Genomic DNA, 12,040 nt, shown 5'->3' on the forward strand with positions numbered 1-12,040 from the left:
CCATACAGGGGCAGGTGAGAGGAAAGTGAGGAACTAACAGGTTTCCGAGACGCTCAGATCAATGCAATGTTATAGACAAAAATCTACACTAATGGGAAAAAAAAGTATGCCGTTGTGTTGCATGTGGAAGAGGCCCCAAGTAGCAGATTGCTTGGCTCTTTGAAGGCAATGTTGGTACACCAGGTGGTTGCTGTTGCACGTTAGCAAGGAGATGTTCTGCACTTACATTACTTTGTATGTATTTTTATTTGACTCTTCAGATTTGCACTTTACATTCACATGGGAGGATTGGCAGTCACTTTATGAAATACTACAAGAAGCGGCCGTAATCAGGGCTGGAATAATTTTAGTGATCTGCAAGTTCATATTTCAACAGCTGGAAGAAACGAGAAGTGTTATTTTGCAGCCTTGGGTTATTTTCTGGTAAGTTTTCTTTTGTAGCCACTTCAGAGAGGCAGCAGGTTACAACATTTACTAATCCCTGGTATTTTTCAGTGTTGTGGTGCTGTCCTGAGTCCCACCGTCTGGTCTTTTCACTTCAAGCAAGATATTCTGGTGGCCACTGAAAGAGGTAGCTCCTGTGTCTAGTCGTAATGTTTAGAAAGCAGCCAGCACAGCAGAGCCTTCAGGTGCTGTTGGAGACACACACACGGTGAAGTGAGGAGTGAGGCTGGAGCACACAGATTAGCTCTGGTTCTCCAAGGGCAGATGAAACTATAGGGTAAACCCTAACAGTTTGGAGGATTTGGACCCTTCAAAAGAATTTGGAATATGGCAGTGATTTGTGCCTTAGTGTTTGTTTCTAAAATTTTGGATCCATTTTCTTTCAGACTGGGGGCAGTCCAGTTGAAAACCTGTTGAAATAATATCTGGTTCCAAAACTGCCTGCTACAGCCCAACTCCAACATGCCCTGCCTGCTGCTGGCATCTTCTCCAGAGCCATGCCACCTGTGTTTGGCTTGGCAAGTAGCTCTCCTTCTTCCCTGTCTTACAGGCTCAAGCTTAGACCAGGAGACTGCAAACCCTGCCTGTTCCCTGGTTCTTGTCGCAAAACTTACAGTTCTAAGGTCTTGAAGGACAGGCTATGCATCACTTGTGCCACAAAGCATGGTGACCTCTCTAGGTGAGTACGCGGGGCCTGGTGTTCTTACCAAGTTCAGTTTACATGCATCATCTTAGATCTGGATCAACAACCCAGACTGGTCCAGCAAGTACGTAGCCCCGGAGATTGGTTGAACAGTGACCTGGAAGGGCTGAGAATGAAACACAGTGTATTTGTGTAGTTTTTAAAGAATACATACATGCTGCACGTTAAGTGCTAATGTATTAAAGTATGAACTAAAGATAATGTTACACAGTCCATGTTTGAGGCATTTCAGATGCCAAAACCAGAGGTCCTAAATCCCTTAAAAACATCAGGTCAGGAGTGCTTTGCAATGGCTCTTTTCCTCCTGAACACCTACCCTTCCTCTCCCTGCTTGAGCTGCACTGTCCTCTGCAGGGGCTGCCAGGTAGTGTGTCGGTGGGAGAGCACGCTGCCACCAAACAGTGCACATACACCTGAGAAGAAGAAAAAGTACCACTTGGTCCATATCAAATCCCGCTTTGCAGAGCATCGTTTTGTCTTTTGCCCGCCTTTTGCAGAGGTTACAGCTGATTAGACTTAGGCTTGTCTAAACACTTGCATGCGGCACCTTCTAGCTGAATGTGCCTTGAATTTCAAATTTGGTGTCAAAGAAGCCCTCAGGCAGTTTGGTAACTGAGAGGCTGAGACAGGAGAAGTTAAAACCTCCTGAGCTGCAGTGAGGCTATGTATCAAAGCTAGACAGAAACTCAATCTAGTGCTAGCTGCAGCTGCACACTTAGGAAGCAGCACAAGCCAGAATTGCATCATGTTCATTTCTAGCAAGTTCACGAGTTGAACTGCTTATGAAAGGCCAAGTCAAAAAATTACGTGGTTACTTAAGCTGCCCAGGCAGGGGTACTGCCATGGCTCGTATCAGTCCACTCAACTGGGTGCACTAGGAGCAAAGCACCCTCAGGTGATTGTCCTGGGGTTTTCTTTGCTCTTCTTAGACCTGTTAGAGCAGGACAGAACCTCAAAAGTGTAAGACCAAACCCACATGCCTCTGCTTCCCTGCCCATTGGGCTGGCATCTGAGGAGATGGTTGACTGGCTGGGACAGATGGGAGACAACAGAGCTGAACTTCATGTGGATGTTATGGCATTTAAGTTGACTTTTCTGTTCTAGACATTTTGAGCTGAAGTGCTATGAATCTGATCCTATAAAAAGTCAGAAACACCATATAAAAATCATATTTACATACCAAACTCTTTTGTTTACTCCAGCCAGTCCAATCTCAAGTCACTGAAACTGTGTTGCAGAGCAGATTTGAGAAGAGAACTGAATTAAAGCTGCACACCAGTCAAGCTACTTGGGTTGAATGCTGGCTAGGTCTTAAGTCTGTGAGGTGTTTAAATTGGCTATTTTTTAAATGGTCTTAAGAAGTTCAGAGAATAGGGTCCGTGAGTGGGAGGTGAGCCTTTCACTTAATCTTACCTGTTCCAGTCGATGTGCCAGGGTCCTTACTGCTAGCCTTTTAAAATGAGAAGGGTATCTCACCCTGGGGCTAACAGCTACTGGACAGAACTCTGCAACATACTCACTGCCGTTAATCTCACACCTATTTGAGAGAACAGATCAACAGATCTAGAAGAAATTAAGGCTTTGCTGATGAGCGCATCGGTCATTCAATAACTACTTGCCCATCCACACTGATGTTCCATCTTGGGGTGCTGTTGAAGTCTAGAGACCGGGTTACCCAGCAGTTTTCCAGGTGTAACTCAACATTGGGGCTCTCGTCTTTCAGCTCCACCTCGAGAAACACAGGCTCCACAGGACGCTTGAGTATTGCCATGTTGGGCTCATAGAATTCCATGAAAGATTCATCTCAAGAAAACATCAGGGGATTTTGTTGTTTAATTTGATTTAAATTAAAACATGTTTGGAAATTTTCTGATTTTCTTAGGAGGAGACTTACCTTTGGACACTCTTGAAACTACATTCAGGGCTTGTCTTATCCTTCTGTATACTGCAGAAAAGGAAATGTTAGTGAGGTTCTTTAGTAGCAGGACATGTCTTAACAAGGGAACTTACAACTGAAAGAGTCACAGAAGTTTAAAAACGGAGGAAGAGAATTGCCTACCTGCAATATTTGATCTTGGCACCATCGTACCAGAGCCAAAGGGAGGTGATGTGGATGGATCACTAGCGAAGGCCCCTAGCACTAAGGTCTCTTTTGCTCGATAGTAGCACAAGACTGTTAGCCTATAATGGGAGAAAGGGTAATTTTTGTGTTCACTTTTACTTTCCAGCAGCTGTACCAAAGTGAGCAATGTCAGTGAGCAGTAGCTCCTACCTGTAGTCTGGATCTCTTGTGATTATCGGTATACTCTGTCCCGGAAGAGTTTCTTTCTCATAAGAGATTTCATTTTCATAAATAATGTGATCACCTTCAAACTGTGCATATGGGAAGCTGATTAAAAATGGAATCTTCTCAGGAGCTGGGGCAGGGGAACAAAAAAGAAAATGCAGGGGAGACAGAGACATCCAGCAGATGTATCTGCTCCGGCCTTGGGCTTACCCTTACTGAAGTGCCACAGGTAGTGACATGGAACTTGAAGAAGGCATGTCCTTCATTATACTCTCTAGGCTTGCAAGAGCTATCCCTTAGTTTGGTTTTACTCATATCAATGGCAGGAACTGTCTTCATTTGGGCAGATATCATTACGGTACCATCTGGGTGGCATACTGAGAAAATCAGAGAGTTGGTTATAAACTCAAGGAAAGAATCACAGATCTTTTTATTGACTGATCAGTCGTATAACTTACTTATAAATGCTGAAGAATTAAAACTGCAGCTAACGGAGAACATCTGTAAGGTCTCCATGGTTCTCACTTTCCTTAGGGCAACATCAAACCTTGCTTTAATTTTCTGAAAGGACACTTCCTGTGGAGGAGGTGATGCAACAGGTCTCCTGTTAAGGCATGCGATCCATATGTACAATGTTCTGCTCTTTAGCTTGTGCCACTTGCATACTAACAAGTCACAAGAGTTAAGTCAGTGTGAAGAGCTCGATGCAACATGGGGACAGAAGTTTTCTTGTGTGAATTAATTGGTCACTGTCACAGAGATAAATTTTGGCTGATTATTGTAGAATAGTTCAGATGTTTATTACAGCATCAATGTTCTCCTGCCATGTCTTAATATTTCTACAAAATGTTCTTTCGTTAAGGCTATATTGAAATATTGTTTCTGGCTCAGTGCAGATGGGACATTTTGCCTCATCTTACTAAAAATACTGAGGAGTTTGTTTTTGAAAACTTGGTGCATATCTTTTAGAGACAACTTTGCACTGCAGGTTACATAATACACGGCATTCCCAGAAGGGTCCATGTCCGATACCTCTTGTCCTACTTGCACTGGCTTAGAGTCCTTCTCTCTGGAGGTTTTCCAATATGTGTAATACTACAGCACTACAAACTCTGACTGTAGGACTGTGGCTGTAAGAGCAAACAGTCCTACGTGCTTTAAAGAAGGCATTGCTATACAGTTCATGTACCTCATAGATAACTCCCACAGCAAACAGAGGTATCTGCAAGATCAGGTGTGTAGAATTGGTAGCTGCAAGATACCCATTGGTAAGCGCAACGTGCCGGTTCAGGAGCTTGTTACCAAGATACAGGTTCCAATACTGGTGCAAGCCAAAAGTAGGGATGGCTAGGTACAAGTTTTCCTCATCACAGTAACCAACTGCTTCTGGTAGTTCTGCGGGAAGAAGGTGGGATGAAGAGTTAGCAATGAAGGAAGGTTTGAGTGATGATGTTTGGCCCAGGCAGGGATTTCTATCACGGGTAAATTTTGCACTGGCACTGCAGCAGCGCTGTTACGTGCATACTGGCATCGTCTGCAGGGCTTGGGCTGTGTTGTGGATGTAGCAGCTCACAATCAGTGGGATCGGGAATCCTCACGCTTTAGCGGTGGTCTGCCAGCCTGCTTCCAGGACTATTCCGTTACAGTAGGGCAAGCGGAGCTACGTATGTAATTATATTTTTTTGGTCAGCCTTCTTTGGGTTGAACCCAGAGCTATTTCAAAGATAAAATAGGACAGTGACCTTCGTGGTATCCAAAATCTAGGAAGTTTGAGAAAGTACCAATCAGACCTCCTGACTGTTTCAATAACCCGCTAAGTACAGGTCTTAGTAGATGATTGTCTCCTTACAGAAATGCTGTCTTTGGAGTTCACAGCAATTTATTTGAGTCAGTTGAGTTCTGTCCTGGACGCAGAGGCAGAATTGCATTTGAGGACAAACTGAAACTCATAGCAATGTCTGAAAGTTTTGCCAGTAGATGTATGTTCAAGTTATGAGGCATCTTGTTCACTGAGTTTGCAAGCCAACTTCTTCTACACACTAGTTTTTATTGCTCTCAGCGTCTCGAGGGCAGACTGTCTTGCCAGTATGCAGAAGAGCTGCCATCAGAAAAGCAGCAAGTTGGCTATGTTACCAATGATGAGCTATTGAAGGGTGGGGTTTTCCCAAAAGCTCTTATCCTCCGTCTAATACCATTCTCACTGAATTCAATGAAAATCTGATCCGTGCTGTTGATGCAAACCAGTTAATAGCAGGGGAAAGCTTACCGATATCAGCAATCACACACTCCAGCTCTGCCGAATGATAATAGAGTGTCATCTCTGGACCCACGCTTATAGTGTAGTTAACGAGGAGGGTGTATTTTGTTTCATTTCTATTCACATACTGAAAGAGAGAGAAGTGTAAGGCTGCAGTAGCAATGGCTTCCAGCACATAGAGGCATGTATATCCTGAGCAGCACTAAATAATTATTCCAACACCCTCCTCTCCCCTGCAAATAGCTCAGTCTCTAAAAACATCGCTTCAGTTGGCCTAAAACTATTCAGAAATCTGGACAGGATTCAACAGCCCTTTCAGCCAAACATAAATGCGGAGAATGTAGTGCCTGTTCAGAAAATGGAGGCAGAAGTGAACACAGTGGTGTTTCCTCTGTAGCCCATTGGTGAAAGGGCTCGTAGAAGGAGATTCAGGTCCAAATCCTTATTTTTCTTTACTCAGAGTGTGGGCTGAACCCAGGAGAGTAAGTAATCGGTAAAACAGAAGGTGTGAGGAGATGCTATGAGAGATCCCTCTCAATATCCTCACTTACTTCACTAAAAGTGCTCCCAAAGCAAAACCTGCTGTTCAACCTGAAAGAAATACTGCTGAAAATTTTTGTCTTGCTTTGATCCTTAGTGCAATTTAACTGTGGTTTGACTGCAGCCTGAAAACTCTTTGCGCAAGTCCTGATCCTGTGCATTCACAGTGTTGTTCCTTGTAACAAAAAATAGCATCGCAGCTCTGCGTGATTTGGTTGAAACAGTGGTAGAGGACTTGCAGTTATGCATCCTCCCACTGAAATGAGAGGTTGAATTCCCTCTGTGAGTTTATACTTTTTACAAATATTTAGATTACAAATGGTCTGAAGCTTAACAAAATTACATTTAGAATACCCTGAGCCTGCGTGTACATGCTCGCACGGTGCATGGCCTGTGCCAGCGATCAAATGGCTCTGCATAAACAGTAGGTTCAGGAATTACTGGATGTTGATAATTGGTGTTTGCAGGATTGCAATAATTGATTTATTTTTCCAAGGCACTCCTGTTTCAAGGGACGGCATTTAATAGAGATTTGACAAACCTCTTCCTGCTGGGCGTGTGCTCGGACATGAGCCATGCTGACAGACACTAAAGGAAGTGCTATTTCATACCATCTAATCACACGTGATGCTGCATGTCTCCCACAGACCTAGGGAGAGCAAGGTGGGGATATACCAGCCCCTAATCTTAATTCAGATGAGCTCAGACTCATTGACACCTTTATGACAAGGAACAGTTGTCAGTTAATAAAACGCAGACTACGTTTGGGTTTCCCTCTGAAAAGGGACTCTACCTCCTCCACTCAGCTGCTGAAGTGACCTACTGTATCTTACCTCCTTCAGAACATATGGATCATCAAAAGAGACTTCCAGGATAAATTCTTTCATTCTATTAGAAAAGGGAGTTTCATAAATCTTAAACCCATGGTGCTGTGCTTCCCTCAGGGTAAATGGCACATTTCCTATTGCTATTGCCACCAGAGAGACATCGGGAAGAAAGTGTCCAAATGCAACATTAAATAGCCTTTCCTCTGGCAGAGTATCTGTAGGGAGAGAACATCGAATTACTGCTGATGTGGATCAAGTAACAAAGGCGGTTGGGGTGGCCTCCCATTCAAGTTCCAGGAAACTTAGCCAACAGCCATCCCTTTAATGGCTCTGATTAATGAGTGTTTGTGTTCTAGTCAGATCTGAAATACTCTGAGTATATGAGAATTGCTTCAAGCTGCAGGAGATTAACAATAAATGCATACAACTTTATAGAAAGTGGGTTCAGTAATTTTCTAGAGGTGCACTAAGATGCGCAATGGCTTTCCTATAAAGAAATCTAGAATCTAGTTCAGCCACATTAAATATGGAAAAACTATCATAATGTATGCTAAAAGGCTCCTTTTTCTTTCTGAATCAGTTATCCAGATTCCAAAGATGTTTAGTGTCTTAATGCATTGGAAAATATCATTAAAAAAATATTACTGCACCACTGGATGGCACAATTTCAGTATGCTCCCAAGATAACAAATGCAAGCAATTTGGGGGAGAAAATGCCATCATCAATGAATGCTGTCCTCAGACAGTTGTTCTACCCAGTATGATAACTGCACAACGCAACATCTTTATTCTAGGATCCCAGTGCTCACTGGAAAAATCTGGATGTTAGTGTGAAAGAAATGTTTATGTTCTTATCAGCAATTTATAATTTTCATTTCATCCCATAATGACGGGTGATAAATGATACATCTGTTAAGTCTAAAGGTTTGATTTTTTTTATAATACCTTGAATCTTGACTTTGGCTAGCAAATTGGAAGTGGGAGTTGAGAGCATTCTGGTGAATGTATGTATGTGGCAGAGGTCAAATGGAGCAATGTATAACACAGCAAAAACAAGAGATTGGTAAAATTCAGTGAGAGGAATGACTTACTGTTGATAACAGTTGGTATTTGTGGCATGAAAGGTGTGGTGACGGATTTGATGACAGTATACTTCGTGGTTTGCCAATCTGCATCTGTCCACGTGTGCTCCAAAAACAAGTCAATACTGTAAATGACTCCATATACACCACCAGAAATGGAGCTCTAGGAGGTAAAATTTGTAATTAAGTCTTAATTCTCAATAGCTCAATAGAGGAATGACTGAATATGGTTAAAATTCTTACACTAGAAAGAGAAAATGGTATTCTAGTGCAGTCTGGGATGGATTTTGCTAGGGGACCTTGTTTGTTTGTTTGGTTGGCCCATTTGTCTGGTCCGTGTTTGGCTTAGATACTGCTAAGATTCTCAATAAGGAAGTATCAGGTTTGTCGGGGTGTCTTCATTAAGTTTAGTAAGTAACCATATTTGCATTTATTTTTTTACAATCCCTGGATTACCAGTCACGTCTCTCATTCTGTCCCAGTTCACTCTGAGAGTTTGTCAGCGCTTCCAACAGTTCTTCAGACCATGCCTGTCTGGTGTTACAATACACACAGTGGTGTAATGTCCACTGATACACACAAAAGTGAACTTCTGAAGGCGGTAAGTCAAAATCACACCAATGTCATCTTCACAAATGGAACTGGTAAAGAGCCCTGTGAGAATATTGCCAGCTCCTTTCTAAGTGTTCGAGGTCAGGTTGGATGGAGTTTCGAGGAATCTGATCTGTGAAAGATGTCCCTGCCCATGACAGGGGGGTTGGACTAGATGATCTTTAAAGGTGCCTTCCAACCCAAACTGTTCTGTTCCATTCTACTCAACATTTCTTTTGACACTGCCTCTATACCTGTAAAATATAGATTGACAAGGAATATACTGTGTCCAAAGCAGGTGGCTACACCCAAACTACATGCTGGGAACCTGTCCCATGCTAACTCATGCTGTCTTCATGGAAACTGTCTGGGAAATGACCCCTTGACCCAGGCCAGAAGTTTACCAGGACTAGTTTCATAATGTAACAACATAGAAAATCGAAGTCCAGTGCCCAGGAATCCCTTCACTTTTAATTTATTAGTATATCTTATAGATAATTAACAAAAGACAGTCTCTCGATTCTATCGTGTTTTGTAATCATAGATACTTAGTTTCTGAGTAAGTGCTTTCAAAACACAGAGAAGGAGCATCTAGGTCTTCGAATATTTCTTGTATCTCATAATTTTAAGTGGCAATCGATCACTATGTGGAAAGATTTGGAATGATCATGATTTAGAAACATCTTCCATGGTGCAGGCCCTCAAATGTGTTAGCGTGTGACAGGTTCGTACTAACCTTTAGCTTGCCTCCTTCTGCTCCAATAGGGATAGTTATTCTGATGTGTGTTTCGTTGTGCTCCAGTAAGTAGTTCTTCTCCTCCGGATTTACTATGACTCGATCATCGACTCCCATTAAAATGTTTTTAGACAGAAAGGTGGATTCTTGAACCACTAATGTGGGGATAACACTTGGCACAGTCCATGTTAGCGTAGTATCAGTGAAACTGATGCCATCTGTTGAGTTAGATAGACGGTCCCAGAAGACCGGGTGGTTGGAGTTACCAGTCAGTCTTCACTCTGCAACGGCTGTCTTTCCCTGACTCCTTTTCACCAGGGTACCTTTACAGCTTTCACTAATGAAACACCTTGTAGGATATTAGCCAAGGATTGTAAGATACTAGATGGCTATTTTGTCACAGAAACCTGGTGCTTGAAGTAGACTCGAATCAGTTTCAGGCAACTAATTGATTTATTTAGAAGAACCGACAGTCATGCTCCCAGCTACCTGCTCGGTTGTCCTTCTGGTCCCACGAGTTTTGCCTTACTGGCAAAAGGAATGGGGCACAGAGCCACGTGCTTGGACCTTCTCCTTGAAACATTGGCTTCAAGATTATGACAACTTAAAACCTCTTGCTTCCTCATCAGTTGTTCACATTAATACTGTTCTGTGAGAGACAGAAGGTGCAGCCACCACTGTTCTGCAAAAAGCCAGGCTAGTTCTGTCTCTCCAGAGAAAAGGACTAGGTGAGTCCCAAGGATGCAGAGCTGCATCCCCTGCGTGCAGTTATATGACAGGGGAGAGCCAAGGCTGTGGGATCAGTTCAGGGGAGGCTCCCTGGCCCTTCTGCTGCAGTTTTACTTGTCTCCAGTTCCCTGCATCTAACATGGGGGTTTGAGAAACCAGAGACAAGGCATGACACTGCACTGCGAACACAAGTAACGTAGCGTGACAGCAGGGAACATGTTTGTCCGGGACTAAAGACATGGACTCTTAGGTCACGTTGCTCCAAAGGCAGCTTGTAAACCTCTTCTCTTGCAGAGTAGGTCACAGGGAAATGAGGAGACTGTGTTTTCTACTAGCTCCTTAGGCAGTTATTTTTGTGAACAAGGAAGAAATCCTTACCAACAGGACAGGCGACAGTCGTGTCAATCAGCAAAAGCAGCCACCGCTGCCTGTACATGGAAGTGGAAGTGACCATGTTCATATTTACACCACTGACCTGTTAGGATGCAGGCAGAAAAAGAGAACTGATGTTCTAGAGAGGCAGTGGAAACAGCAGAGTTTTGTGTCCCATTGAGAGCAACAACTCACCACGCTGACGTCAGACTCGTTGCTGTGATAGGGCGCACGGAGGTACACTCGGGACTGCGTGTTATTGAAGCTGTAGCCCAGTTTTGCTGCATCACTTACTGTTATTCTCTTTCTCCCTGATGGAGAAACAAACATCAGTTGCCATAGCTGGTATGCAACATTTTGAGTCTGCAAGAGAGAGATGAGCTGCATCAGATCTAAGTCTACCAAAGTCTCTTAAAAAACGATGGTATTGTAGCGCGTATTTTCCCACTAGAAGCTGAAGTAACTGGAGTGACACTGGACACTACTAGTTCACCCCAGGCAAGAAATACTCTTGATCTATATGAAGATAAGGAATTCTATAAGTCTTTAAGGCATCTTTAGAGATAGTCTTATAGCAGCCCTGGAAGAAACTTAGACTGGTGGCCTTGAACAAATCCCCTTGGACAAAATGCCTGTGCTGTTAATAAGATGATTGCCTTCACGTCTGTCGATTGCAGGAGCAGTCCAGAGGCCAAATGACAGACTACCTTTTATAGTATGTAGCCATACTGTGTCAAAGATGAAATGAGAGGAATGTCTGTACTGGTCTAGAACAGCGTATCCTGAAATGATAACCATATGGGAGGATAGCCAAGAGGAAAAATGGGCATAAGGAACAAGTAAGACATGAGAAAAATAGGACAAGCGTATATACTTTCCAGCCTCGAATAATTTTCAGCTCAGGGACTCCTGAGCTATCTGTAGCTTCTTTGTATTTTGTATGTCTCATTGGATTTCTCTTCAGTCAACTTTTCCAGACTCTCCTTGAGATCAAGCAAGCTTTTAGCAGCCACAACATCTTTTGGCAAGGAGTTTGACAGATTCACTACGCATTGTGTGAAGAACCACCTACCCTTGTTTGTCTTGAACTCAGTTTCCACTAATGTAACAAGCATATGGCTCTGTTCTCCCACCTAAAGGTCTTTTTGCAGTCTAGAGCTCTAAGAAAACTTGAGAGGTTTTTTCAGTACTTGATGTCATCTTTGCCATCTCCCTTTTTTGACAGAGATGGAGCTATGCCCCAAGAATGACTCATGAGACTACTGAGAAGAGGCAGGCTAGGAACTGTTAGGACAGACTCTCCTTCATACCTCTGGCAGTGCTGACATCCACGCTACGGTGTAGTCATTTGAAACTGCAGGGACATCGGTCTTCACTGACACCTGGGGACACAGAGGAGATTCTTTGGGAACAAACAAATCTGCAGCATTGTTAGAGGCATGAGGAGCAGAGAGAGGGCTTTCAGGTTTCTT

The 12,040-nt window shown here is 43.2% G+C and overlaps 1 protein-coding gene across 1 annotated transcript; it reads right to left on the minus strand.

Moving 5' to 3' along the window:
- Positions 1-250: 250 nt before the first annotated feature.
- On the minus strand, positions 251-9,584 carry LOC142079936 (zona pellucida sperm-binding protein 2-like). The gene is made up of 15 exons (XM_075144614.1): positions 9,468-9,584; positions 8,150-8,303; positions 7,065-7,273; positions 5,701-5,818; positions 4,624-4,829; positions 3,893-4,010; positions 3,645-3,811; positions 3,420-3,520; positions 3,207-3,328; positions 3,042-3,092; positions 2,767-2,950; positions 2,561-2,684; positions 1,464-1,560; positions 1,152-1,253; positions 251-632 (listed from the first exon to the last, which is right to left on the minus strand). The coding sequence occupies exons 1-14, from the start codon at positions 9,582-9,584 to the stop codon at positions 1,171-1,173; spliced, it is 1,851 nt and encodes a 616-aa protein (XP_075000715.1). The 3' UTR covers positions 251-632; positions 1,152-1,170.
- Positions 9,585-12,040: the final 2,456 nt, after the last annotated feature.

Source organism: Calonectris borealis, chromosome 3, assembly GCF_964195595.1.
Source record: "Calonectris borealis chromosome 3, bCalBor7.hap1.2, whole genome shotgun sequence".
Classification (NCBI taxonomy): domain Eukaryota; kingdom Metazoa; phylum Chordata; class Aves; order Procellariiformes; family Procellariidae; genus Calonectris; species Calonectris borealis.